This window comes from Rhipicephalus microplus, chromosome 2 (assembly GCF_043290135.1).
Source record: "Rhipicephalus microplus isolate Deutch F79 chromosome 2, USDA_Rmic, whole genome shotgun sequence".
NCBI classification, from domain to species: Eukaryota; Metazoa; Arthropoda; class Arachnida; order Ixodida; family Ixodidae; genus Rhipicephalus; species Rhipicephalus microplus.
In genome coordinates, this window is record NC_134701.1 from 69138776 (window position 1) to 69164694 (window position 25919).

At 45.7% G+C, this 25919-nt stretch overlaps 1 protein-coding gene across 1 annotated transcript in view; it reads right to left on the reverse strand.

Annotated features, from left to right (window-relative positions):
* LOC119169860 (uncharacterized) overlaps positions 1–25919 on the reverse strand; it is a 159646-nt gene that overhangs the window by 24046 nt on the left and 109681 nt on the right. Inside the window, exons 5-6 of the mRNA XM_075886558.1 lie at positions 22887–23168; positions 7255–7399 (exon numbers count right to left, since the gene is read on the reverse strand). Of these exons, the coding sequence (XP_075742673.1) occupies positions 7255–7399; positions 22887–23168 (427 nt within the window). The remainder of the gene's footprint in view (positions 1–7254; positions 7400–22886; positions 23169–25919) is intronic.

Here is a 25919-nt window from a genome sequence, read left to right on the forward strand (position 1 = left end):
ATAAATCTCTGCTTTAGGCTTCTCCTTTTTACGGAGTTAAGATGGTTCCAGAATTTCCTAGCTGCCTTTCTATCTTTTTTGTGTACTTCTGCCAGCCACTGAGCTCCCTTTCTTCTAATCTTTTCATTGATCAGAAGGCATGAATCCCTTTCATAGCTTAGAAAGTATACCCATTTTCTTTCAACATCATCTGTTGGTTCGCCTCGCTACTTACAATGTCTGTGTTCCCAAGAGGCTTCCTGATGTTTCGCTATGGCTCTCCTAACTTCCTCATTCTACTAAATGATCTTGGGTTTGTGTCTTCTTTTTCGGCTTGACTTGCTCAGTCTAATTAGATTCGTGCATGTCCACACTGTTTTATTATCCTCAGTGAATACTTTCTCAATTTGTTTAGTAGCGATTTCTATTTGCCTTTCTGAATAAAAATTTTTCTTTTGTTGCTCATCTCGTCTTCTTCCCACTTTCCCTGTTTTTCCAAAACTTAGGTTAATACGTTTGTGATCACTACCCCGACTTCGGGATCAACCTTCATCTATGTGCATTCCCTTGGCCTATTATACATCCTATGTGACATCAGTGTGTAATCTATCGTCCACTGCAGCCTTCCTACCTCCCGTGTTATTTGCCCTTCACACTTCTCGGTACTGTTGCAAATGATCAAATAATGCCTTTCACACACATCCATGATCATTTTGCGTGTTGGGTTGGTGTACCCATCTGTATCTTCTATATGCTCATTCAAAGCTCGTAGTGTAATTATCTCGCAGTCTCCTCCAGATTCCTCAATGTCTTTGTTATACACTCTACCATTGCCTGGGTTTCCTCTCTGGTCTTTGCTCTCGTCCACAAGTACACCAAACCAAGGAGTGTACTTTGCCTTGCTACTTTCTCTTTTAGCCATAAATGTTCCTTGCACTCCTGCTTGACCCTTCGCCACTCTGTACTTTTAGGAATGAATGCCCCAATACCACCCCCATTTCTGCTGCTTTGTGTTCTATTAAAATATTCCCACGCGTAGTCCGAATTGTTAGGGGATTGTTCCTTGTCCCTAAGATGTTTCTCCACAAAACCATATACCATCGACATCTCCTCCCTTAGCTGTTCTTCTATCTTCCCACTTCAGCCTGTTCTTGCCACCCTGCATGTTGATATACCTTATGTCAGAATTGTCTCGGCGCTCGTGGCTACGTCTATTTCTGCCCCGGACTCTACCTATCTTAAAAACTGGTGCCACTTTGGAATCGTATTTGTCCATACCACCTGTCAAAGAGTCTCCCTGGTTGCCCTCATCGTTACTGGCTATGCTGCACACCGAAGGGATCACGTGCCCCACCCCCAAAAAGATACTGCGCGTCCTGCAAGTCGCCAATCCACCTCATGATTTAGCCGCCCATCGAAGTGATTTCTGTCTCGTTGAAAACTACCCCACCTATGCACCTCAGTGTTTATTTCCACCACCTCAAAGCCTTTATCTCGACTTATTCGCCATATCTCTCGGTTCGCGTTAACAACCGCTTTTTATAGGTTGTCGTCACGCACCGCTACCGGTGGTATCATGCATATCACTACTTTTACCTGAGTAGAAGTGGCGCGCATGTCATCGACCCCTTACACCAGTGTGGTCGCTAGTCCTATGGTATCTTCATTTAAGACATCGTTTAAACCACCTGAAGTTATCACGAAGTTTCGTCTATCAGCAGCAGTTCTGAGTTTTGCGCTCGCTTGCCTGATGACGGCTTCCAGCTTGCGTCCTGGGAACGTTCCTACTGCAACTCTCTAGTCACCTCTTATCCTCTCTTTGATCGCTTCTGCGCATCGATTTATATTCGAGTCGCCAGCGATTATCACATGCTGTGACTTTTCAGCTGGAGCGTCCTGCACTGGGGGGTTCCTTGCACCTGTGACACCGGCTGCTTTGTCCCCTACCAGCCCCACCACTACTTCTCTGAAGTTGGGCCTTGCGACAATTGAACCGGCTGAACCTGTTCTTCCAAACTTGCTTGCTTCTCCGCCATTCTGGTTGCCGGCGCCCTACTGTTCTCTCCGTCGGCCGCTCCTTTTTTCACTTTGGCTAGTGCTTCCTCGACGGATTTCGGCCTTTCTCCCATTACCCTCGTTTTTTCTTTGCTCTGCCGCCAACGCAGTTTTCCCCTCGGTAATTCCTAACAGCACTTCACTCTGGGCAGCCATCGTTTTCTTCATTTTTTTTCATGGCCTCACATTGCCTACACTTCGCGTCAGCCTTTTCTTCATTTGTTCTGCACTTGGGTCTATTTTCAAACTCACCCCGCATCCTGAACACTTTACAGCCTTTTTAACCATGTCTTTATGACAACAATTGTCTTTAAGACTTGTTTCACTCCATAATACAAAACACGATCCCTGCCCTACGAGAAAGTCTAAGTTCTACAACAAGAAATTGCGTGTTCAATGTACGTGCACCTTTCCACGGGGTGGCAGGAGAAAAAATACAAAGAAACAAACAAACACACACGCACAAACTTATAAATACCTGGTGACTGACTTCCGGAAAGCCGTACAATGAAACAAGTGATACAAAGATTTTAACTGCTGCCTTAGTAATTTTAAAAGCAAGCTCAAAACATGAAAAACCACTTATCTGCGTGAGATACGAGCGACATCTGGCGGTTATTTATGAAAACAAAAAGATGGCATTCGTTATAGCCAGCACTATGTGACCTAGAATATGGGGAGTGTCCGATGCGCCGTCTTCTACGCGGACCTTTTGCAATGAACTTCCACACCACGCCGCTGCTGTGCCGGACCCGTGAGCTTTCTGCGTTTGGAAGCACGCGGAAAGCGAGGGGCGTCTGCTACGCGTGGTGATTATCTCAAGTGGTGAAAAGGGGCGCTTGACGACTTACGGCTCTAAAAGCGTGGTAAGCTGATGAATGAGCCAGAAAGGTGAGCAGGTGGCAACCCCACGTATCCTTGCGTTGCTCCAATGACATGTCAGTGACGTCGACTGGTGACAAGGAAAGGGATGGTGAAGCTGTGGTGGGTGCAAGAGGTTAACGGGAAAGAGCGTCCGCGTCGAAGTGCTTGCGGCCTGATGGGTACACATACTTTTGCAGCCTGACAGCCCAGTGACCGAGTCATCCCTACGGATCTTTTATCGATGCGAGCCAATCTTGAGCGTGGAGGTTCGTGATGACGTCGAAAAGGTGGTCATAAAGGTACAGATGGAACGTAGCCAATTTCCAATTTATGGCAACGCATTTTTTTCCTTGAGAGAATAGTTGCACTAGGATTTCTTCAAAGTTCGATTCGCGTAAGCAACGACGCATTCTTGGCACCCCATCTTTTTCTGAGCCAACACAGCACCAAGGCCAACACGACTGGCGTCAGTATGAATTTCCGAGGTTGCATCCGGGTCAAAGTTTCGGAGAATTGAAGAAGATGTTAGCAAGCACTTAGCGTCTCGAAAGACTTGTCACACTCGCATGACCAAGCAGACAGGCTATTAGAAGATGTGAGAAAGTCGGTAAGAGGGAGATGATAGAAGCGAAGTCACGCATGAACCGGCGAAAAAAGGAACACAGCCTCAGAAACTTCGAATATTCTTCATGCAAGTGGGCTTGGGGAATTCTGCCAGCCCACAAAGTTTCACTGGGTCCGGCTGAATGCTTTCTTGGCTAGTGACTTGACCAAGTGTTGTTGATTGGCGTGCCGCCAAATGGCACTTCTCTGTGGTGAGCTGCAGACCAGCTGAGCTGAGGCACTTCAGTATCTCCCGAAGGCGGCCAAGATGAATAGAAATATTTCTATAAAACACTACAGTATCATCCAGGTAGCAAAGGCAGCTGTTTCACTTGTAACCGCAAAAGACGTTGTCCTCCATCTGTTAGAATGCAGCTGGGGTGTTGCACGATCCGGACCTCATTACGGTAAACTCGTAGAGTTCATAAAGTGTTACGAAAAAAGTCTTCGAACGAACAGTGTCAGCCGTCGGTACTTGCGGATACCCCGCGCGTAAGTCTATGGACGACAAATATTCTGCTCCTTGTAAGCAGAATAATTCTTGCTCTCCACCACGGAAACTCGATAGGACATTGGCAAAACGGACCATTAGAACTGGTGTCGATGTGCTTAGTGACGTTCTTTGTGTGGCCCAAAGTTTGTCGGGTGCATTAAAAAGGTGACCTGAAGTGTTTCAGAAGAGCTACAAGTTCGCTGTGATACGATGGCGGTAGGTCATCGAGAACCGAAGGATGAACATTATCTAGGGTTCAAGACATTGAAACAGGTGACGTGAAGGCTTTAAGCTGAAGGTAGGGTTCGTCTTCGGTGATATCAAGGGAAGTCAAGAGGTCAGTGCCTTGTGCAAGCCCCAGAGATGCCCTCCAAATAATGCCATGACAGTCGGTAAGTAAGTTGACAACAAGTATATTGTCGAACCAGACTTAACTGAGAGAATTACAATGGCAGTCATAAGCCCCGAAGAAAGAGGAAGAGTTCAGATGGACCGAAGAATGCTGCCCCGTCCGGTGAAGTCGTACAGGTAAAACTAACAACGCCTCACGTGAAGAGGGAATATCTGTTTCCTCTGCGACGACAAGTTTGTGAGTAGAAGGATCCTCTGAAGGAGAGGTCTTCAAGAGTGTAAGAGCGACTTCCGCATGAGAGCAGTCTGTGATGGCGTTATGGCTTGAGAGCAAGTCATATCCCTGGATAATGTCGTGCAAGCAGAAGCGTAGCACGAAAAACTCGATTACGTAGAGTTCGTCTTGAGTGGTAATCCGCGCACTGCCCACAGCTGACGGCGTAATGCACTGCGAGCTGGAAGTACAGACCATGAGTTCTGACAGCGACATCGTCAGCTTCTTCAGCTTGCAGCACAGTGTCTTGGGGATGACGAAAATGTAGCTTTTGCGCTAATAGGCGCTACGGTAACCTTTCTTCAACACCGACGTAAATAAAATTTCGCGGCGAAAAACATGGAAGCCTTGGGCAGTCTAACTTGCCTGCAGCTCTTGCGTCCTGAGCTGCAGCAATCAGTTTCCCTCCTCTGTAGCGGAACAGTGACGCATGGGGGACAGAGAGCGTTGTCGAGGATCTGGGGATAGGGCACTGTAGGAGGAGGGGTCGTTATCCGAGATGGGAGTTGGTGGTGCGCTTGGCGACGAGGAATTGGGCAAGGCCATCATATTGAAAAAGAAGATATGTGGCGGTGGTAGTGGTGAACGACGTAGACAACGGCACCACACGTGCAGCAGATGGGCCTGTTGTCCGGCGTTCACCACACGTCTGGGCGGAAGCGAAGTCCCTGCCTAGTGAGACGGCGCTGCATAATTCATGGTTGGCGGTAAGGCGGGGGCTGGAATCACAGGGCTGACATAGGGTGAAGGCTCCCGAAGGGGCGACAGGTGATGACAGGGTAAGTAACCAGCGCGGAAGTAGGCTCAGGGAAGGGGGCATAGAGATGAGCCTGCTGAGGGGGCCGAGGGGTGATGACAGCGTACGTAAGTGGTGCTGAGATGGGTCGTTGCGGAGATATGGAAGGTAGTGCCTCCACCATTTGGTTGCACATAACGTGCTGAATGTCTGGGGCCAAGGTCTGCGCCGATGCATTCATGAGGGCGAGCAATAACAGCTGACGTGCTAGCTGCTCACGGATGAAGTCCTTGATGGTGGATAGCGGTGGCTACTGGTCAGCATGACGAGTAATAATGTGCAAGCTATATATGGTGTCGAACAATGTGAAGGCTTGGCGTGCAATTAAAATCTGCCGACGCATCTCGTCGAAAGTCTGATACAAAAAGAACAGTACTGTGCCATTGCTGGGGGCCTTGCGAGCAGGATCTGTAAAGCGTCGTTCTCGATGTCCTTGAGAGTGTGCTTGATTTTCTTCTGTTCGGTTATAGCGTAGTTGACATGGTTGCAGAGGTTAAGCACATCTTAACTGTAGCCTTTGAAAATCTCATCGAGGAGCTGCGCCCGTTGACACAAACGCTGCTCTACCCGAAACTTTCGAGCCAACGGCCGATCGAAAACGTCAATAATAGAAGCTTTGGAGACAAACAAAGTGAAAACATCGCTCTCGTGGTTGTTGTATCACAATTGAGCGATGTCCGTAAGATAAAACTGGGTGTACGCAAGCTTATTTGGTCATCCTAATTGTTACTGGCACTGGTACGCCTGTAGTGCGACAGCCAATTATGCACATTCGAGTCCCCGGAGCCGGGGAAGATAGACGACTTTTGCAGGCGATACATGGCGCCACAGGTAACGTGAAAGGCTGAGGGTCTAGGCTGGAGAGTGGTCTCATGTACCATTATAGTAATGAGGTCACAAAGCGGGTGGAGCTTTCGGGAGCGAAGACGCGGGCTGGCACAGTGCAGTCATGTACCTCCAAGAAATTTGACGTGGTTTATTGATACTGGACGTCAGGGAAGCTCGACAAACGGAAAACATGAAGCGTCAAAAAGTGGTGGGCGTGAAGCAGCATAAATCTGCGGAAACGCGAGCTACAGCCTGGTGCTTTACCGATGCTGGTGCTTGCTTTGTTGCTTGAGTCTTTCGTTGTCGCCTTTCTTTCACTACAACAGGATGCTGTTCTTCACTGCCAGTAGTGGCCAACACTCTTGTATGTGGTCTGGAACGTGCGTGTAGTCACTTCGTCATGTCTTTAAGCACAAAAGGTAGATTTAGCTCATACGTCACAGCTTCTCGCCTTCTAAACTGGAAGCGTCATGGCATTCTGAGGATGAAAGACGATCGTCAATGCATCTTCATTCAGTTATAATACCATATATATTAATAGGTCATTTATTTTTCCTCATGCAAATATTGAGAGAAGCAGGAAGAAAATTCCGACGAGCAGCTTGACTAGCTAGTTATGTATATGTTCCTCACAAATAGTCGTGGTGTTTGATCGGTATACGCTTATTTTACGGGCCTCTACACCTAAAATATTCATGTTTGTTCTGCCTTAAAAACGACGTAGCTTCCTTTGTGGCCCCGCGCGCCGTGGTGGTCTAGTGGCTGAGGTACTCGGCTGCTGACCCGCAGGTCACGGGATCGAATCTCGGCTGCGGCGGCTGCATTTCCGATGGAGGCGGAAATGTTGTAGGCCCATATGCTCAAATTTGGGCGCACGTTAAAGACCCCAGGTGGTCGAAAAATCCGAAGCTCTCCACTTCAGTGTCTCTCATAATCATATTGTGGTTTGGGAATGTTAAACTCCACATATCAATCAATTCTTTGTTAGTTTAAAGACAAAGCATAACATACCTGACTTGCACCAGCCTTCTTCATCGAAAAGTTCGGTTGTTTCTTTCGGTCGCTTGTAGTAGCCTCGTGCCGCGCCTTCTATCTGGAACCGGATTTCACCTATCTGACGTGGGCCAAGCTTCTCACCAGTGGCAAAATCCACGACCTAAAGAATACAAGCAATAAATTACTTCGACATGCAGAGCTTGAGTAGTAAAAACTTATTGTTATACTTTGCGCATCGGTAGGAGCGTGCCACGAACATAAATTTATCAGAGGTTAGGCAATACGGCTACTGTCAGTAAAAAAATGCATTGAAGATATCTGACAAGGTGCGAATGCTGCCACTTTGCTAGAAGTTATATGAATAGCTATCTTGTTTCAGTGATGTTTCTGTTCAGGCGTGTCATTCAAGTTTACGCACTTTGGAACTTCGAAATTTGCCACATACAGACGGAAGTTGTAGATATTCTAGAGGATGGTCTCTATGTGTTAGTCACCTCACAGCGAACCTATCACAGCTTCGCAGAAGACGTAGCACACATTTCAGGTCAAGGAACCATTTTGTTCTCTGACCTAAATACATCTGCCCCAGTGAGAACAATTCCCCTAACTAGTTTTGCCTGTTATGCTTGTAGTGCTGTACGTTGTCTACGGCGCATCCACTTGCACACGTTTTGCTTCTGGTGCCTTTCTGCTGCTGCTCTAATGGGTGAGTATTCCTTGCTCATATCAGTACTATCCTGATGACAAATAAAAATTTGCTTCAACATAGTGAGTTGTTCTGCAAGCGTATTACACATCTCGCATAGGAGAGCGTGACATTGGTAAAAAGGAAAGAACACGCAATGGAAAAATACGCGCGTTCTTTCTGTTTTGTGTGATTCTCTTCAAGCCAGATACGCTCTAAATTCTTCTGCCCCAGTACGCTCTAAATTACCGTGCGCTCAAGGTAGTCGAACGGTTTGTGTGTAGGCGTATACCCAGAAATGTTTTCCGGGGAATGGGGGATCATTTATTTGATTTAGAGGAGGGCGTCTTCTTGAAATGTACATTTTCCTTGTCAATGTCATGGCGAAAAATTGTTGGGGTAACGAGCCCGCCTGGTGAAGTCCTCGGTTCATAGGTACGGGCAATAATGCATGTGGCAGTAATCTATGATGAAAGGTTTGAAGTCGGGTGGAAAAAACTGCCAGGCGTACACAGAACGCGCATCACAGTCTCAGCGAAAGCTGGAAGAGCCGCCTTTCAGTGCCTTTTTTGAGCACTCTTTGGGTAACTACTACAACAACAGTTTCAGGGTACCTACTATGCCATAAATATTCAGATTTTTCATGCAGTAGGCAGACGTTCCATTTCCCATATCCTTCGTCATTCTTCAGAGATTCATAAAGCCCACTGCATACTTGCAGAAAATTTTGTGCAATTTTTGATGCTCTGAATGACGACCCTGAAAAATTCTGGATTAGTTGAAGCAACATAATTTCCTAGGTAGTATGTAATAAATTTATTATATAGCCTACGGTATTCTAAAAATGTATACTATCTTAGTAAACCACCCAATTCATTCACAATACCCCACAGTGGGTACGCGCACAGTCGATAGGTGAACAAAAACGTGCTTTTGTTATCAGTTGGAGCATTATACAACCGAAGTCTTACGCAACTTTTGTTCTGTGACACCTACTTGTTCTTTTCCTAATCTAAAACACTTTATTGCTCATATTACCGCTATTCATTTCCCAGCTTCAAGCTTGCCTAAGGCCAGATCTCTACAGAGGTTAAAGCAATGTAGTGGCTCTACGGTAGACTATAGGGATGGCACGCAGTAGCCCCGGCATCAAATGCTCTTCTGTCTATAGTGTTTAAATTTACTTGGCTTTTTTTCCTTACCACGTTTTTGATTAAGGACACCAGTGGCGGCGGATAACTACGGCGCAGGCAACCCTTGTTGTATTCTCATAGCAGCTTTTGCTGTAAAAGCTCCGCTACGATTACTGCTGACGTATTGAAAGTGGTTGAATCTCTGTTGTCTTCCTTTGTACAGTCTTCTTCTTCATGGTGCGCAAAGGGGCACTGTACCTGTATATCAGAAAATTGCTTCCTCCAAAATGACATTTGTTCGCAGTGCTCTTGTGGAGTCTTCTTCATCTTCTTTTAATTAACACCTGAATTCCTAAGTATGAAGGCATTCCGACACACCCAGTCTACACTAACTGTACTACGTTCAATTGGGGAACACCAATCATTTTGCCATATGCAGATTTTGACACTGTCATGTCTATTAAACACACGTTCTGTACTATTTCGTTTTTGTAGTCGGAATTTAGTGATCTCAAGATGGCTACGTAATTATTTTAACACGAACTTGTTTTATGTCAGTCCACCACGATTTCAGTGATGTACTGCAGTTACGGAAATGACGTCAAAAAGGTACGCACAATCGGAAAGCAAAAAATGGCAGCCGAATCACGAAGTGAATGCTGATGATAAAGCAAAATTATGACTTAACGTTCTTATTATCAACATTGAAGTCACCGACAAATATAAAAGGCGGACAGATGCACCAAAGGTCGGATGGAAAGAGGAACGGGCAAAGTATGGTGTATGGGGACTATGACCGCTCTATGTAGGGTATAGACGTACAGACGACGGGGACCTTCGATGACTGAGACGACGAACACTGTGCGAGAATAAGGAGCTTCGCTTTAAAAAAATCTCTTATCAATGGGAGTCGAACTTAACACTTTTCTGTCCGCTTGATTTCAAGAGTAAATTATCCCGGCGGGGCAGTCGACACTTTCGCTTAACGATTCAAGAAGTCTGTTTTGTGATGTCTGAGCGTGCTTAGTGAAAGCAATAGAAGAAAGGAAACGTGTCGTAGACATTACTTACAGTCATTGCGTATATAGAAGCTAAAAAAGTTTGTTTATGTGGGGCGCCTTTGTTATTTTTACGACCACCAGTAAGACTTTGTTATTTTTACGACCACCAGAAATGTCTGATTCCGTGCAGAGAAAGAACGAGCGCATAACAGTCAATAGCCGGAACGAGATATGTTTTGTAATTCGCAAAACATGCTAAAAAAATTACTCATTGCCATAAAGATGTGGTGTCTAAGATACCGCTCAGCTGCGGTTGCTCCTATACGTAGGACAAATAAGTCGCTGTATTAAACGGACAATAATAAATAATAGATCATAACAGGTTTTCAGCCATTATCGCAAGCGCAATAGTGCGCCAAGATTCGATTCGAAGATTCGAATTTTTTGAGAGGCACAAATTTTAGAATCGGGCTTCTTAGCAGAGGCTTGGAATCTCAACAATAGTCATAGCGCATGTTTCATTCGAACGTCGATCAACTTGTGCAAAGGAAAAAGCAGGTGCCCGAACAGGCATCTCTTTTCTAGAGATACCACGCGTAGAGGATTTATGGGTTTGTCTCTGTCGGGGCATGCAGAGGCAATACTGTATCTACCTTTAGCCGTCACTGAGCGCTTTTTCTGTTAGAGTGAGTTTTCGGGCTCCTGAATCGATGGCACAGTTGAATCTGTGCCTTCGATTGATTGATTGTTACGTGGTTGTCAACCTCCCAATACCATTATATGATTATGAGAGACGTTGTAGTGAAGGGCTTCGGAAATTTCGACACCTGGGTTCTTTAGCGTGCACCCAAATCTGAGCACACGGGCCTACAACATTTCCGCCTCCATCGAAAATGCAGACGCCGCAGCCGGGATTTGATCCTGCTACCTGCGGGTCAGCAGCCGAGTACCTTAGCCACTAGACCACTGCGGCGGGGCCTCTTGAGCTCTACATAGTATCCGTGTTTGCACACTTAGGAAATTGTCGTTCATCCATCGGGTTGTGTGTCCGATGTACTTTGTTGTGTGGTTTTAACGCAACACACACAGACTTTTTACCGTACGACGTGTGTGCGCCGCCACCCTTCACTTCTTTACGAATGTTTTCTTATTTTTTTACTTCGAGACGTTAACGTCTCAAAATAACAATATGATTATAAAAAACCTCGTAATGAAGGGATCCGTAAATTTTTATTAACTGGTGTTCTTTACGTGCACTGACATAGCACAGCACACGGGCTCAAACCATTTCGCCTCCACCAAATTGCAACCACCGCGGCCGCAATCAAATCAGCGACTTTCGGATGAGCAATAGGGCACCGTAGCCACTGATCCACTTTGGTGGACTGAACAGGTCAAAAATTATGAAGCAAGAAAGATTGGGCAAGTGTGTAGGACATAACTGAATATACGAACAGCACAACCTAAAAGTAGTTACAGTGAAACTATAGAAGCAAAGAAATGAGGACACAAAATAGCGCCGACTTTCAACAATGATTTAATGGCGGAGAGGTGTACATATATAGGCGAAAAAAGAAGAGAATGGGCATGCGTATAAGTGTCTAGCAAAAGTATTGTCTTCTGTTGATTCAGCAAATAGATGGTTTCATTTTAATTTTCAATTGTTTAGATAGCGTTTTGAAGTTGTTGCCTCTATTCTTTTTGCGTTGTTTAGAAAGCACTTGCATGTTTTGAAACTGTCTCATGAGCTAATGTAATTCAATTATGTTTTTGGACCTAACACTCACTTTTCGGAGCAATCATTTGTGCTGGCTGTTCTCATTGAGAAGTGGTAAACACCTCTAACCTTTCCACTCAGCTCATTCGAAACTCATGAAAAATGGTATCATCAACGGTTGCCTTGTAAACGTTCTTAGGAGGTCATGCCCACACTCTACGCAACGCAGTTTCCTAGCAAAGGTCGAGCGCCTCTTAAGCGCTGGTTACTCGAGTGGCCTGATTTCCGCTGCTGCGGAAAAGATCTTTTGAAGCAATTCAAAAACCAAGAAGGACGATCTCAGCCTCAAAATGTGTGAGTTCCTAAGAACTGTGTTGCAGTCCCTTATCCGCACAAAGTTTCGCATAGGCTGAAGAAAAATCGGGAAACGAGCTGGTATCACTGTTTTGTTTTTCGCCCCACAAAAGCTATCAAAGCTTTACAGGTTAGTGAATCATCCAGCTGCGAATCGAGTAAAATTTTCTGTGAAACGCAGAATGCGCTTCGTGCCTTGTGAGCTTGATGTCGTATATCTTGTTCCTTTATCCTGCGTTATGATATACATTGGGCGATGCGGACGCTGCTTGAATGACATTTAAGAGAGCACAATAATAGTGTGCACAATGCGGTCAAAGGACACCTCGGAATACATTGCCGAGACTGGGACTGGATGCCCCTTTTCGAGCATTGTGTGGTATTAGGCAAGCGCCACTCACAGGCTGCGCATGAGATAAGTGAAACGTTTTGAAGGTGCATGTGTAAGTTCCACATCAGTTGGGCTTTTGCAGAAGGAGATTGCGTGTCTCGATCACTTTTAGGCCATATATTTGTTCGATCAACGAAAGACAATATTTTTGCTGAACTGTTTCGCAGTGGTTGTAAATTGCACCCTTATGCGCATGCCAATTCTCTTCTTTTTAGCCTATGTACGTACACCACTCCGCTTTTAAATCATTGTTGAAAGTCAGCGCTCCTTTGAGTCCTCATTTCTTAGCTTTTCTAGTTACGCTGTAACTACTTTTACCTGGCACTGTTCGCATATTCTGTCACGTCAGGAAGCGTTGAGTTCACTAGTGCAAGCGTCTCCGTGTGTATACGCCCACTGTATGACTCTTAGTTTAGTTTCTCAAGATAAAAGTTCAACGGGGATTGCGGGTAGCGCCTAATGCGAATTCTGAGCGCAGCTTCGTCTTGGGCAAAGGCAACTCTCCTCTGTGTGAAGGATTGGTTTTGCTCAAAGTAACGGCTATGCGGTAAACATTAGCTTCATTGCGATAGCAATTTCATGAACATTCTCGGCTGATTTTCGCCGTTGCCATCATGTTCCGACTATATATATATATATATATATATATATATATATATATATATATATATATATATATATATATATATATATATATATATATATATATATATATATATATATATATATATATATATATATATATATATATATATATATATATATATATATATATATATATATATATATATATATATATATATGACGTAAGAAGGCAGGGATGGTTCGGAGAAGTAGATGAGGAAGAAGTGCTTTTGAAATAAACATGGCGTATGAGCCAGGCCACGTAGCCCATTCATCATAGCGTCACATTAGTCGACAGGATGAAGACCTGGCCACCGCTCATCAACCTCACATCATTCACGAAGCCACCGGCAGTACACCTACACTGAATATCGACCACAGAAGAGGGGATCTGAGGCGCAAGCAGTTACCGGCATTATGACAGAACCATCTACTGACCTTCCCATCCCCAACTACACCGGAGCAGCGGACGATGGACCTGTACAGGACTGGTTCGACCTGTTCGAGGTGCACGCTACCTCTGCATCGTGGTCGGAACGGGAGATGGTTACGAACTTCAGCGACCACGTCACCGGTGAGGCATTTAAATTTTACCTAACCCATATATTCGAGAACGACGAGTCATGGCAAAAATCAAAGAGGAGATGAATACCCGTTTTAACGACTATGACCAAGACCTACTCATTGCCAACCATCTAGCGACAACCGTACACTATTGTCAATTTCCTAAGTAGTCCTCAATCCTTCGAAAGCCCAGCGCGAATCGACAACTGCCTCAAGACGAAGTGGCACATGAGTTTACTTACAGATGGTCATGCGTATATTGGAAAAAAACCAACTGCCAAGCGCGCCTCCCTTCTGTGCAAAGTCGGCGTTTACGAAGTCATCGCTTCAGCATATGACACGAGACGTTGCTCAACCACCTGAAGCCCTTCACTCTTCGTCTCGCATGCGTGGTCCACCACCTGGGTTTTCGTCACGCGGTTCTTCAAGCGCTCGTAGCGCTCACCACTTGCCTTGTAAGGACGCCGTATTCATGGTGGATGACCTGGCGCATCGGAAAAATACCCTGTCAAGCCATTCTTCTTCTGTACGGTTTCATGCATCACCGTCCGGTGCACACAGTCTCGGGAGTCCAAACAAAACAGAAGGCTCAGACGCATCGAACATTGCACGATACCAGGCGCAAGAACTACTCGCAGGGAACAGCGAAAAAGAAGCCCCTGAAGAGCTCTGTGTCGTTTCTACGGCACCGCAGACTTGCCAAAATCTGCAGTTCAAACCTAGTAATGCCATGCCACCTGTAGTACCCACTTGCAGAGCTCACCAATTCTTGAATCGAACAAATTCAGAAGTCATGATACATCGAACCTCGTACACAGTTGTCTTTCGGAAGCGCCCTTTATGAACCCCTTCACCGAAGCCTCTGAAGAGCATGCTAGCAATGATGACGCATTGCCAACTATGCCCGACAAGCAAGACACTAGTTTGCCAATCATCAGCTGTCTACAGGACGCGTCAAACACCGAAGGAAATGAATGTCCAATTCCAAAACGGGTGCCACTACAGCCATTTCCTGAGCAGCCTCAGCATAGAAAGCAAAGCCGAGTTCACAAACTCACGCTTCAACAAGAGAGACTGCAACGAGGGCATCGACGAACGCAAAATTCGACGGAAGCGCACTCTCCGATTGAAGAACATCAGAAAATAGGATCTCTAATTCAAGACGTCAGGCACTTTCGCACAAAGAAACGTCACCAGAGACACTCTCTGCACTTGCTATTACACCGAGTGCACCACCACAGAAAACGCCAAGAAAGACGCGGAAGCCCTGCTTGCACACCGCTATTACTCAGGCACTTCGTTACAGTCGGTCAAAAAGCACAAAAGCAAGAAGCACTGGGATGGCACTATTCACGACGAAAAAGACAACCTCGATGACATCCGAACTTCAAATGCTACAGGCACTCCCAACCTTGTCCGTTCCTTAAAAAAACTCAACCGATGTCATCACCAGTTCAGATTTCCAGAGTGTGGCTATGCCATCCAGGACGCAACAGTCAAGCTCGTCCACCAGAGTCGTTATAGAAATCACCGGACTGCTCCCTCAGCCTTGAAGATTCAGTGAGATTGTGAAACTGCGTCGGGACGTGAAACTGTGAACTTGGCCATTGTTCTGTTTATTCTCTCCTTCAATTTGTTGTAGTTTGTAACCGGTGCCATCTTTCGGGGGGAGGGAGAATCCTGTGACGTAAGAAGGCAGGGATGGTTGGGAGAAATAGATGAGAAAGAAGTGCTTTTGAAATAAACATGGCGTATGAGCCAGGCCACGTAGCCCATTCATCATGGCGTCATATATATATATATATATATATATATATATATATATATATATATATATATATATATATATATATATATATATATATATATATATATATATATATATATATATATATATATATATATATATATATATATATATATATATATATATATACTATAGAGGTTTTTTATTGCACTCGTGCTGTTGGCTGATTGCGCAGAGTTCCGAGCCCAGTCTGCTAGCTCGTGCCTCTGCTGCACACACGATGCTGCTGTCCTTGGGCCTATCTACTTCCATTTTACAATTCGCTGCAGTAGAAAAAAAGACCAATTTAGTAATCTTTAGGGGTTGTGAAACTGGAATAAGGTTTTAGTCTTTAGCGTGTACGACCTCACGGTTACGACGTCACATATCAGAAGTTGGTGTGAGAGGCTCAATCGGGTAGTTGACCAGGGAAGTGTTTTGAGGACGTAGTAAAGCTCATCGTGCTTTGGAAGAAGTTTGGAAAAAAGTCCAAGTGTGTGATGCTGCACTGACAGCCCCACGAGGTCACCGGACAGAAAAAAAACGGGGGTCAAGTTGTGGGCATCGTGAATGGCTTTCTGGCGGTTTTGGTCATCTCATGTAAAGCGACGGGCCAGCTGGCGACATTGTTGAGCGTGTCTGCTGGCGTCCAAAATAGGAGGGCATTCAGAGGCGTCTGGTCGATAAGGCAGAATGATGTGGTGACGGCCGTAAAGGAGCTGATAGAGAGAAAGCACGGTCGCGGTTTGCGTCATGGTATTATAGGTGTAGGTTACAAACGACAGAACCAGGTCCCAGTTAGAGTGATCAGGTATCATTGTACATACCATAAATTAAGGTGATTCATTGCCCGACGTGACTCCTCTACAAAGTATATTTGTAATTGAGTTTTGAAGGCTAGCGTGGCTTTGCGGTAGAATACTCCAGTGCCACGCAGAGAGTTCTCGCTTAAATTCTATTCGATGCGGAGCATTGTTTCCCACTTTATTTTGTTATGGCCATTGTAAAACAAACGCCACCAACGGAGCAACGACAATGACAACGGAAAACACGACGCCACTGAACGCAGCAATGGGCACGTAGAAGCTATGCTCTAAAATGGCACCCTTAACTGCCCTATGTTATTGAGTGATCTGTGGGGTTTAACGTCCCAAAACCACTATATGATTATGAGAGACGCCGTAGTAGAGGACTCCAGAAATTTCGACCACCTGGGGTTCTTTAACGTGCACCCAAATCTGAGTACACGCGCCTACAACATTTCCACCTCCATCGCAAATGCAGCCACCACAGCCGGGATTCGATCCCGTGACCTGCGGGTCAGCAGACGCGTATCTTAGCCACTAGACCACCGCGGCGGGGCAACTGCCCAATGTTAAATCAGCAAAACGCGTGGGCGAAAATCGATACCACGTTTCTCTTGCACTCATGAAAGCTTCCTCAGCGCTTTGTTAAGCCATCGGATATATGTATTGTCTTTCAGACGAGCGCAACTTTTATCTTTACCATAGCAGCTGGTTTTGCACAGTGTAGAAAAACTTTGCGACATATGCTTGCCTTTCATTCATAATATTTTGTGCGTGTGTTTAGTATATGTCCACCGTAAGGCCAGTGTTGTGCAAGAATTGAAGTAATGACTTGTAGAATTTGTTAGGTATCCAGCACTATCATGTGGTGTCGCTGTAGCGAAGCGGGCTTTCAGAAGGTGACGGGAGCTTTCCGACTGTAACCCTTGTCATGTCCATACAAGGTGGTATGCATATGCTGGCATCACTGCAAAGGTACAGGGCACCGCGTATCACCAACTGGTGAATGCGACCAGTTTGCAATGATATAACAGCCAGTCTAAGAGCCACCCCGGCCTAAAGCCTCCTAAGAACCGATTCCTCCACACTAGAAAGGTAAAGTGGGAGAGAGCAGACTCGCGGTAGGATAACAGCACGTGCACCCTGCTGGAGAACGTTTTTATGGACATGGGGTGAGTTTATGGGTTGAATGAGAAGAATAGCTGGAAAGTCTATACTTGGAGGGAAGTGTGCCTGTGGGTCAGCAGCACTATTCTGTGGGTTTGCAGCAAGGCATTCATTCCAATCTACCTTGACGCAAGTAGCTGTACTGTGCTTCATCCTATGAATTGCGTCGCAATTTTGAATCTTGTGAACATTCTCAAGCTCCTGGATAGCTCCGATGGAGTCAGTGACTACACCATGTTCCTTAATTGTAGACAGCTGAGAGGTGGCATTCTGGACTCCATCATGTATGGCATGAAGTTATATTAGAAAAGGTCTGGCTGCCGCAGATAACGCTGGTGACCACTGAAAATGTATGCGCAGTACCCAGGAATGATGTCCTCCCCCCATCTTGTAGGGTAGCACCGTCTGTATATACTTTGCAGGCATTATTGCATGGGGCTTCGATGATGGGGCTTTCGTCGATTATACCTGATGTATCACTGCACAATGACATTGTCCTATTAGATGTTATGGTGCAAATTCCCTGGAAGGCATAGAATCAGAACTGTTGTCAGTGCGAGAGCCACGTTTAATGTAAGCAGGCAATGCAACAACAAACGAAACAAGTTGCTTTTTGACTTCACGCGCTTTTCCACTTCGCTAAATTAAATCTGCCATTGTGTTTAGCTGTACGGGCTCCTGTAAAAATGGTATCGGAGTGATGTAAATAACGCAGATATTGTGCGCATTGCATCATGGCTAATAGTCTGCAACCTGCCCACTGTGCCAAAGGTAAGTTGAATTGACGTATGATATAGAATTCTTGGATTCAGAAGTGAGCCCTCTGGTTGATCGACGCTGACCCGCCGCCTTCGCGCGAGCAGCCCCTCTTCACAAGAGACGAACTACGAACATTTCAGGAAATCACCGCACACTATAAACTTTACCGTAAGACTTATCCAGAAGCAGCTAAACAGATGAGAAAAAAGGAGGAAATTATGTGGCGAAATTGCAAACCGGGGTGTTTCCAAATCCTCACCTGTACAGTAAATGGCACCCAGAAGCGTTCAGCTTCATATGTGCGCACTGGAACAGCACTGCGGGTTTAGTGCATATGGTATGGTCCTGTCCATCCTACAATGATCCAAGTAGAAACGTAGAATCCTGGGAGGCCTTATTACACAGCCGTGACGCCGAAGAACAGCGTCAAGTCATCGGTCTCGCCCTGACCGCCGCCGAGTCCCAAGGGGTTCCGGCCGATGGCTAGGGGGATGATTGGGGGCAGAGGCCGAAGCCTCCTCCCCCGTCATTCTAGACGGGTGCACTAAACATTATTTCTCTCTCTCTTGGCTTCAGAACTGTGCGTACAAGCCGTCGAACTATATTTGGACGAGCACCAGCTGCTTTTTATTCTATGCTGCAATCTTGAAGAAGCGTTTTTGTGGGACTCTTTGACTGTGCGGAGCCAGTGCCCACATCTGCTGTACTGGTGAGTATTAGGACCCAGTATGCGGATCTCCGAAGCGCCGGGAATGAATGGTCACTGCACCAAATGTCAATCTAAAGGGGTACTGCAGTACTCCTTTAGATTGACATTTGGTGCAGTGACCATTCGACACAGAACCCACAGAACGACACAGAAAGACCAAGCATGCTTCGTCTTTCTGTGTCGTTCCTGGTGAACCAACACAACATAGGTTAATTTTTGGGTGTACATGCCCAACCCTGCGTACCGAGTGTAGTTATGAAGTACATCGAGGGCATTCTAAAGCTGTTGGCCTTTTTTTGAGACGACTTTATGAAAAGACCAGAAAGTCACATCATCAGCCTATATGAGAAACATTATATCTGGAACTCCGTGCGGTTGTGAAGTTAGATATAACAGAGCAAGGTTGAACACAAGAGGAGCCAGAATAGGTCCTTGTGGGAAACTTTTTTGGACGTGAAGCAACCTTTATGCTTTCCATCTACTCTTATCGCAAATGTGCGGTTGTGTATAAAAGAGTAAATAGGTCCTGCTGCCCGCGGCCGAAGTCTCCACTGATTGAGGTTTGAAATATTGACTCATGGTGTATAATGTCGTACGCCTTCGTAGCGGCAGTTGCTAATACCGTTTCTACTGCATGGCTATGTTAAGAAACTTGTAAAATGTTGTCCAACAAGACCTAAAGTTTATCTTGGGAGCCCATATGAGAACTGAATTCCATTGGAGCGATATGATATTTGTTATGCCGTTCAGGCCACCAAAAACACGTGCGGCCAGCATCTTTTCAGCAAGCTTGCAGATACTAGTAGTGAATGAGATTGGGCTAAACCTTCCAGGTTATTTGGAGATTTTCCTGGCCTTGAAATTGGGATGACAATAGAATGTTTCCGACTAGTTGGGACGTCCCCAGTCTTGCATAAGTCAATATTAGCGAGCCGATGTGCATCAAGATATCCACCTTTCTTTTTGTTGAAAGCCATGTAAGGAATACCACCAGAATCAAGTGTCGTTCCTTTGCGAGAAGCTTCAACATTAGTTCAGCCATGCCGAATGAACTGGATATATCACATTTGACACTTGGGTCGAACTCGTAGATTTCAGGATAGATTCTAGAGCTGTTTTTCGCTTCTATCATATATTCTGTTGTCGTTTTTAGGTTTCAATAGTGCAATTTTCTGAAAATAATTCACTATGCTATCTTGCACGGGAAGTCTCTTTTCAGTCTGTCTCTACTGGTTCTTCTTGAGGGCATAGGTCAGTGAAACTCTTGTAGCTCATTGAGACTCACCCAAGAATTATATTTCCAGCTTTGGTTTCACTTAAACACAGACTCACGAAAATTCCCCTAAGCCAGAGTCAGTTGCTCTGACATTCAGCAAAACATTGTTCACCTGGACTCTCTCTGACTACGACTCACGGCTTCATTTGAGTCTGAGTGAATTCGAATGAGTCGACTCATGAGTTCGGCAGCCTAGAATCGGCTTCTGCGGCCATGATGTCAATGCTCTTTATTACCAGTGTGTCTTGTAAGCGGTGCTGTTCTTAGTGCTCTTTGACATAAAATTTTTGAAAATGAGCTCTGGGTTCTTCAAAAACCAGTAAAGTCATTTTGTCTGAAGAAAAGCTGACATCAAATATATTAATCAAGAAATTCTCTGGAACAGCTGGAGGGGGGAGGGGGGCTAGATAACGACACCCCCTTACATAACTCACGCCTCTAATTAATAAATATTGAAATGCTGTATGAGCGACACCGCCTTGAATACGTCGTTGTAGACGTGAGTGTAAACGTGAACCAGGTAAGGATAATAGAAATGCTCAACATGACTAGATGGAAACTTAAGTCGGCAAAAATAAGTACAACTCACCCAGCCTCATTCAATAAATATATTTCGCTCTTTGCACACACTCAGACTCCGACTGACAAAAATTCTTCTTGCAACAACAAATCACTCATTGTTCTGGTTTCCTGCGCACCTTGGAACCATTGAGGGTGCCTCGCTCAATCCCAACGAGGAGGCGCACTCGGCTGCACGAGGTTTGACTGACCGTGTGCCGGGTAACGCGTCATCTCCTGGGCGACCTGAGCCTCTCTGCTCGTACAACAAGATATGCAAGCACCACTATCTGTCAAGAAGACTGCTGTCTCTACTCCTCGCTATGCAGGGCCCAAGCTGTTACTCTGCTACAAACAAACACTAACCCGAGCCCTGCGGCCCTGCACAGAATGTACCCTGAACGGTTTCCAAGCCCGGACTGCCCCCTGTGTGGTGGTTATGCGGACTTCGAGCATGTACTGTGGGGCTGCGCCTCTGTCGGTCCCCCTTTCACCCAAGAGGAAATGAAGCGACTCATTAAGGCCCAGGACCAGACCTCTCAAATCCTGGCCGTCCAGAGGGCCCGCGCGAGGGCCGTCAGGTTTAACCTGATGGTCCCCGAGTGGGCCTAGCCAGGTGACGCTGAGTTTACTCGCGTCTATTGTGGACCGAATAAAGTTGTTTCACTCACTCACCAACACACTCGGATTCACACTAACAAAAAGCTTCTTCAGCCGGGCTCACTCAGATTGAGGCTCCCAAAAATATAACTCACCTGGACTCACTCAGACTCACCCTCACGGCTCGTTCTGAGTCTGATTGAGTTCACATGAGTCAACTGAAGAGTGATTTCGCCGACCTACGCTTTTGTTTATTGCTACAAGGTACTAGTTTCTTCGTTTGATGAGGAATAATTAACTGTAATTCTAAAGCACTGTCATACTTCGGAAAAAACGATCTTGCAGCCTGCTCTGCAAATTACTGTAGCGTACTTTGCGTCACTAACCGAAAGCTCACTGCAGGGTTAGATTACAAGTGACCACTTTCTATTGACCAAAACGTACGCCAACGTGCTCTGTTTTCGAGGCCAGCACCATGTTTGTCACACCACACAAGTCACCGTCGCCGACAAAGCTGATTATATATAATACCAACTCGACTTTGTGGCTATACAAACCTTTAAGTAAAGCGACGTGAGGCAGCATCTATGCATCGAGGAAGCCAGAACTACCACGTAGCCATGCCCGTGTTGATATTATAGTATCAAAAATGCGTAAAAAAGGAAGACTGTTGAGCGCTGAAAATACGGCATTAACGTTGGCGGTGTCCTAGTACTTTCAAATCTATGTGACACATCATATCTGCTTGGTACGACTGCGCAAGAGAATCTCTTTATGGTATTTCGTAATGTTTGTGTTTGAACAGGGAGTGCGGCGTCTGCATTTCTGAAGTAGGCGGAAATGTTGAAGGCCCATGCGCTCAGATTTGGGTGCATGTTAAAGGACCCCAGGTGGTAAAAATTTTCGCAGCCTTTCATTATGGCGTGTCTCATAATCATATGGTGGTTTTGGGACGTTAAACCGCACATATCATTCATATCACTTATTCTCTTCGAACGGCCTTCAGCGCTATACGTACGGCGACAAAGTTCAAGGGCGCAGCTTTGTGTACTTTTTTTCAACTTTTTTTATAACTTCGCGCTATTTTGTTGTGGGTTCTGAGCACTTCCAAAAAAAGTACGACATCACAAGTTCTTTTACCCGCTGATCTTGTAGTGCAAAAGTTTGTTTAAGTATGCCGTCAAGTTTCGAAGATTAAAAAAAGTGCCAGCCATCCCAGTAGTCTTCATCTGAAAATACACAGCATTATTCAAGAGCCAAGCCAGGGCTCTCGAAATATTTGAACAATCATGGACACAGGAGCACTACTCAAGAAAGATGACGTCTGCGTCAATAGTAGCAACTGATGCATCTGTGCATTTGCTGTCCTTGCCGCTGCAGAGTGGCGCAGGAAGCCCAAAAAACGACCAAAACATTCACAAACTTTCAACTCACACTAGCTCTGGTCGCACTTCTTTGTTCTGACGTCGTTCCAAGCTGCCTCCATACTTGGAGGTAAGAGTAACGTGACATCTTACCTTTAGCATTGCCGTGGTGTTGGGAAATCCGCTGTCAGCTCCGCTACGGGCACCAGAGGTTTTTGGCTGGGCCGTGATGATGGAGCAAGACTCTGTCATGCCGTACACGCTAATGAGACACTCCAGTCCGTCGAATGCTTCCCAAGCATCGTCAGCTGCGGAAGCTGACAACAAGCCCCCTGAAACGGCTATACGTTTCATGCTGGGCAATCTACGACCACTGCGACGCATTTCATGCACTAGCGCTTGTAGTCTCGACGGGAATAAGGGTATTCCAGTAACCTGCATATCAAATAAAGTAGTGTGCGAGGTTATGGAGGAATAAGTGTCCAATTAGATCGACATGAAAAGAAAGAGTACAGACCAAGACCGGACTTTACGTTAATAAATTTCTTTATTCGAAACTGTGTAACTTGCAGTTAGTAGCATCCATAAACCAGCAGCTACAATTTTCTCCTGCGTTTAGAACAACCACAATGCACACATACCACACACTCAATAAGAATGTTGCTACAAACATTATTTTATTTGTAAAATAAAGTGTTCCAATGCAGGTAAAGCTATACTGATGGCTGTATCAAAAAATGTCGCCTGCTTTTTTCCACGGGGGCAACTCGATTAATTGTATTTTCGTATGGGGGATATCGCGTGAATGTTGCGTACTCGAGTATCGTTTGAGAATGCCTAATTTTAATTTCTTCTCTATTATTTTTATTTGTTTAATGAAGGAGAAGCGTTGCCTCCAGCGTCAATGGAAAGCCAAGACTTCCTCGACTGAATTCAGCACGCGTGGTCCAGTGCCTACATATGTGAGGGGTGGTCAAAGAACGGTTTGCAGCGCGAGTAGTCGTTTTTTTACAAGCAGACGCTGCCTTTGACCGCCTTGCGAAATAAGAGATGGGAAGGGCAGCAGGAGTTTTTTGGGTGTCTTTCTCGGCCATCCGAGACGTGCGCGTCTTGGCCCGAGACGCGAGATGCCGGCATGCGCTGTGGAGGTGCGGACTGCGCCACAGACAACGCCTAACCGCGAAATGTGGCTAAGAAATGCTCTGCGTTCAAATTAGAAGTAATGCATTCAAGTGCTGCTTCATTTCAAAGTGAATGAACAGGAAAAGTAATTGTTATGGTGCAGGAGATACTTTAGGGAGGTCAGGAACATTCAACTCAGGAAGATGTGTGAGTTTTAAAAAAGCAAGTCAGGCAATCTAAATGAAAAATGAGGAAGGCTACATAGATAGCGTATGGCTACTGTTATTTTTTATTATTTGATATGCATACACGAGTAAACACGGACAGAGAAAAAAGGGACAGAGAAGAGGAAACCTGCATCACCACTGGTCATGTAGATCCTAATAGAAAAAGTTGGCAACTGCCGCCTGGAGGGGCACAACGCCTGCTTAGCACGAAAGAAAAAAAAAGCACTTCAATGCAAGGGTATCACAAATGCAATAAGAACAAACATTTTTGCACCATGAATAAATGAGAAGCTCACAAACAAGGTGAGTCACATTTCGGAGCATGCACTCTTATGCCGCATTCTTTTTAAAATAGGATTAGATAGAACGTTTCTTAATTCGTGTCTACATAGTAAGCATTCGATGAAGGTTCCTGGTATGTGCACAGATCAAACGATATATCAAACTGCTGCCCCTTTTTGTAGGCAGCTAAAAGCTATTTATAGTAGCAAGGGGCAAAAAAAGAAAAACGAGATGGAGGCACAGGAACAAATGACAAGAACATGTGCTTGTTGTCATCGTTTCTCCTTGTGACTTCGCCACCAGAGGTAGCGAATGCAGCATCAGCGTTCCGAACCAATTGCTACAGTAAAAGTGATTTATACATCACTTGGTTGAACGCGTATTGTATCAGAGATAGAGAGAAGCTTTATCTTATTCATATACAAGGAGTATGTAGAACATGGCCTGGTGTAAGCCGCCCCTCACAAACACTAACGTGGGCTCCTCATTTCAGAAACACATTTGCGTCCAACGCGACTCGGGCTCAGTTTACCAGGGCCTTCTGACTCGCCAGGTCGGAGCTGCCGAGCAGGGCCGCCTCCCAGTTCTCCCGGGCGGGCTCGGTTTTGGGGTTAGGCGAGGGGTTGACTGGCATGCCTATACTATGTTAAAGATGCCTGAAGAATTCTCCGCACGGTGCAGGCATTTTCTTGTACAGGAAAGATAGAGATATTTAAAAACTGCCGGGCACAGCAATGTTTTAGTGTAAAAGCGGAGGAGTAATCGCTCCTCCGCCTTTGTAAGGCCCTTACAGGGTTTAGAGTAAATTGAATAACGGAATCAATAACATTCACTAATTTCTGGAAATGTTGAGGTCGTATTAGGTTCGAGATCTATTTCAGAAGGATCTGAAGGCGTTGCTCGGAGAGTGAGCGTGCGGGCAGTGGTGTCGCAAGTTTCATTGAATTCGAGGCCTATGTGAGCTGGAGCCCATATGATCCTTCGGGAAGCGAAGGCTCGACGTACTTGCTGTTTTGTACGGTGTGGTATGCCAGGTGTGGGACCTACCTGCTTTGAATATTTCTGCAAACCTCTCTCGAGTCTGTAATGTTGGCGCGTGAGTCCAGGTCTGCGGCAGCTAGTGTGATGGTGACTTCACATTCTGAGCACAGGGCATATGTTATGCCCTGTGCTCAGAATGTGAGGCCACTCACCGCGACATTTTGGTAGGTGACTTCAGCCGTGTACCATACCCCATAGTAAGGGTCGGAGGTGTTCACATAAAAGACCCCGCACTTGTTCTCACAGTGGTGGACCAGTGCCTCTACCCACGCAAGGCGTCTGCCACTGTGGTCGTCATGTGCCATGTTGGCCGGAAGAGGGTGCACGTGCAGGGCGTATCTCTAGATTTCTGGAATGCGTACGCGCTCCTCCGTCTCTGTTGCATGGTGGATGTGTAGTCGGGCTAAGAGATGGCGACTCGACGGAGTCTTTGAAAGCCTCGTGTATTGATTGGTCAAGTGTGCCTCCCGGAGCGATGCGAAAGTGTTTACCATTCCCAGGCCCTTGGGGTGCT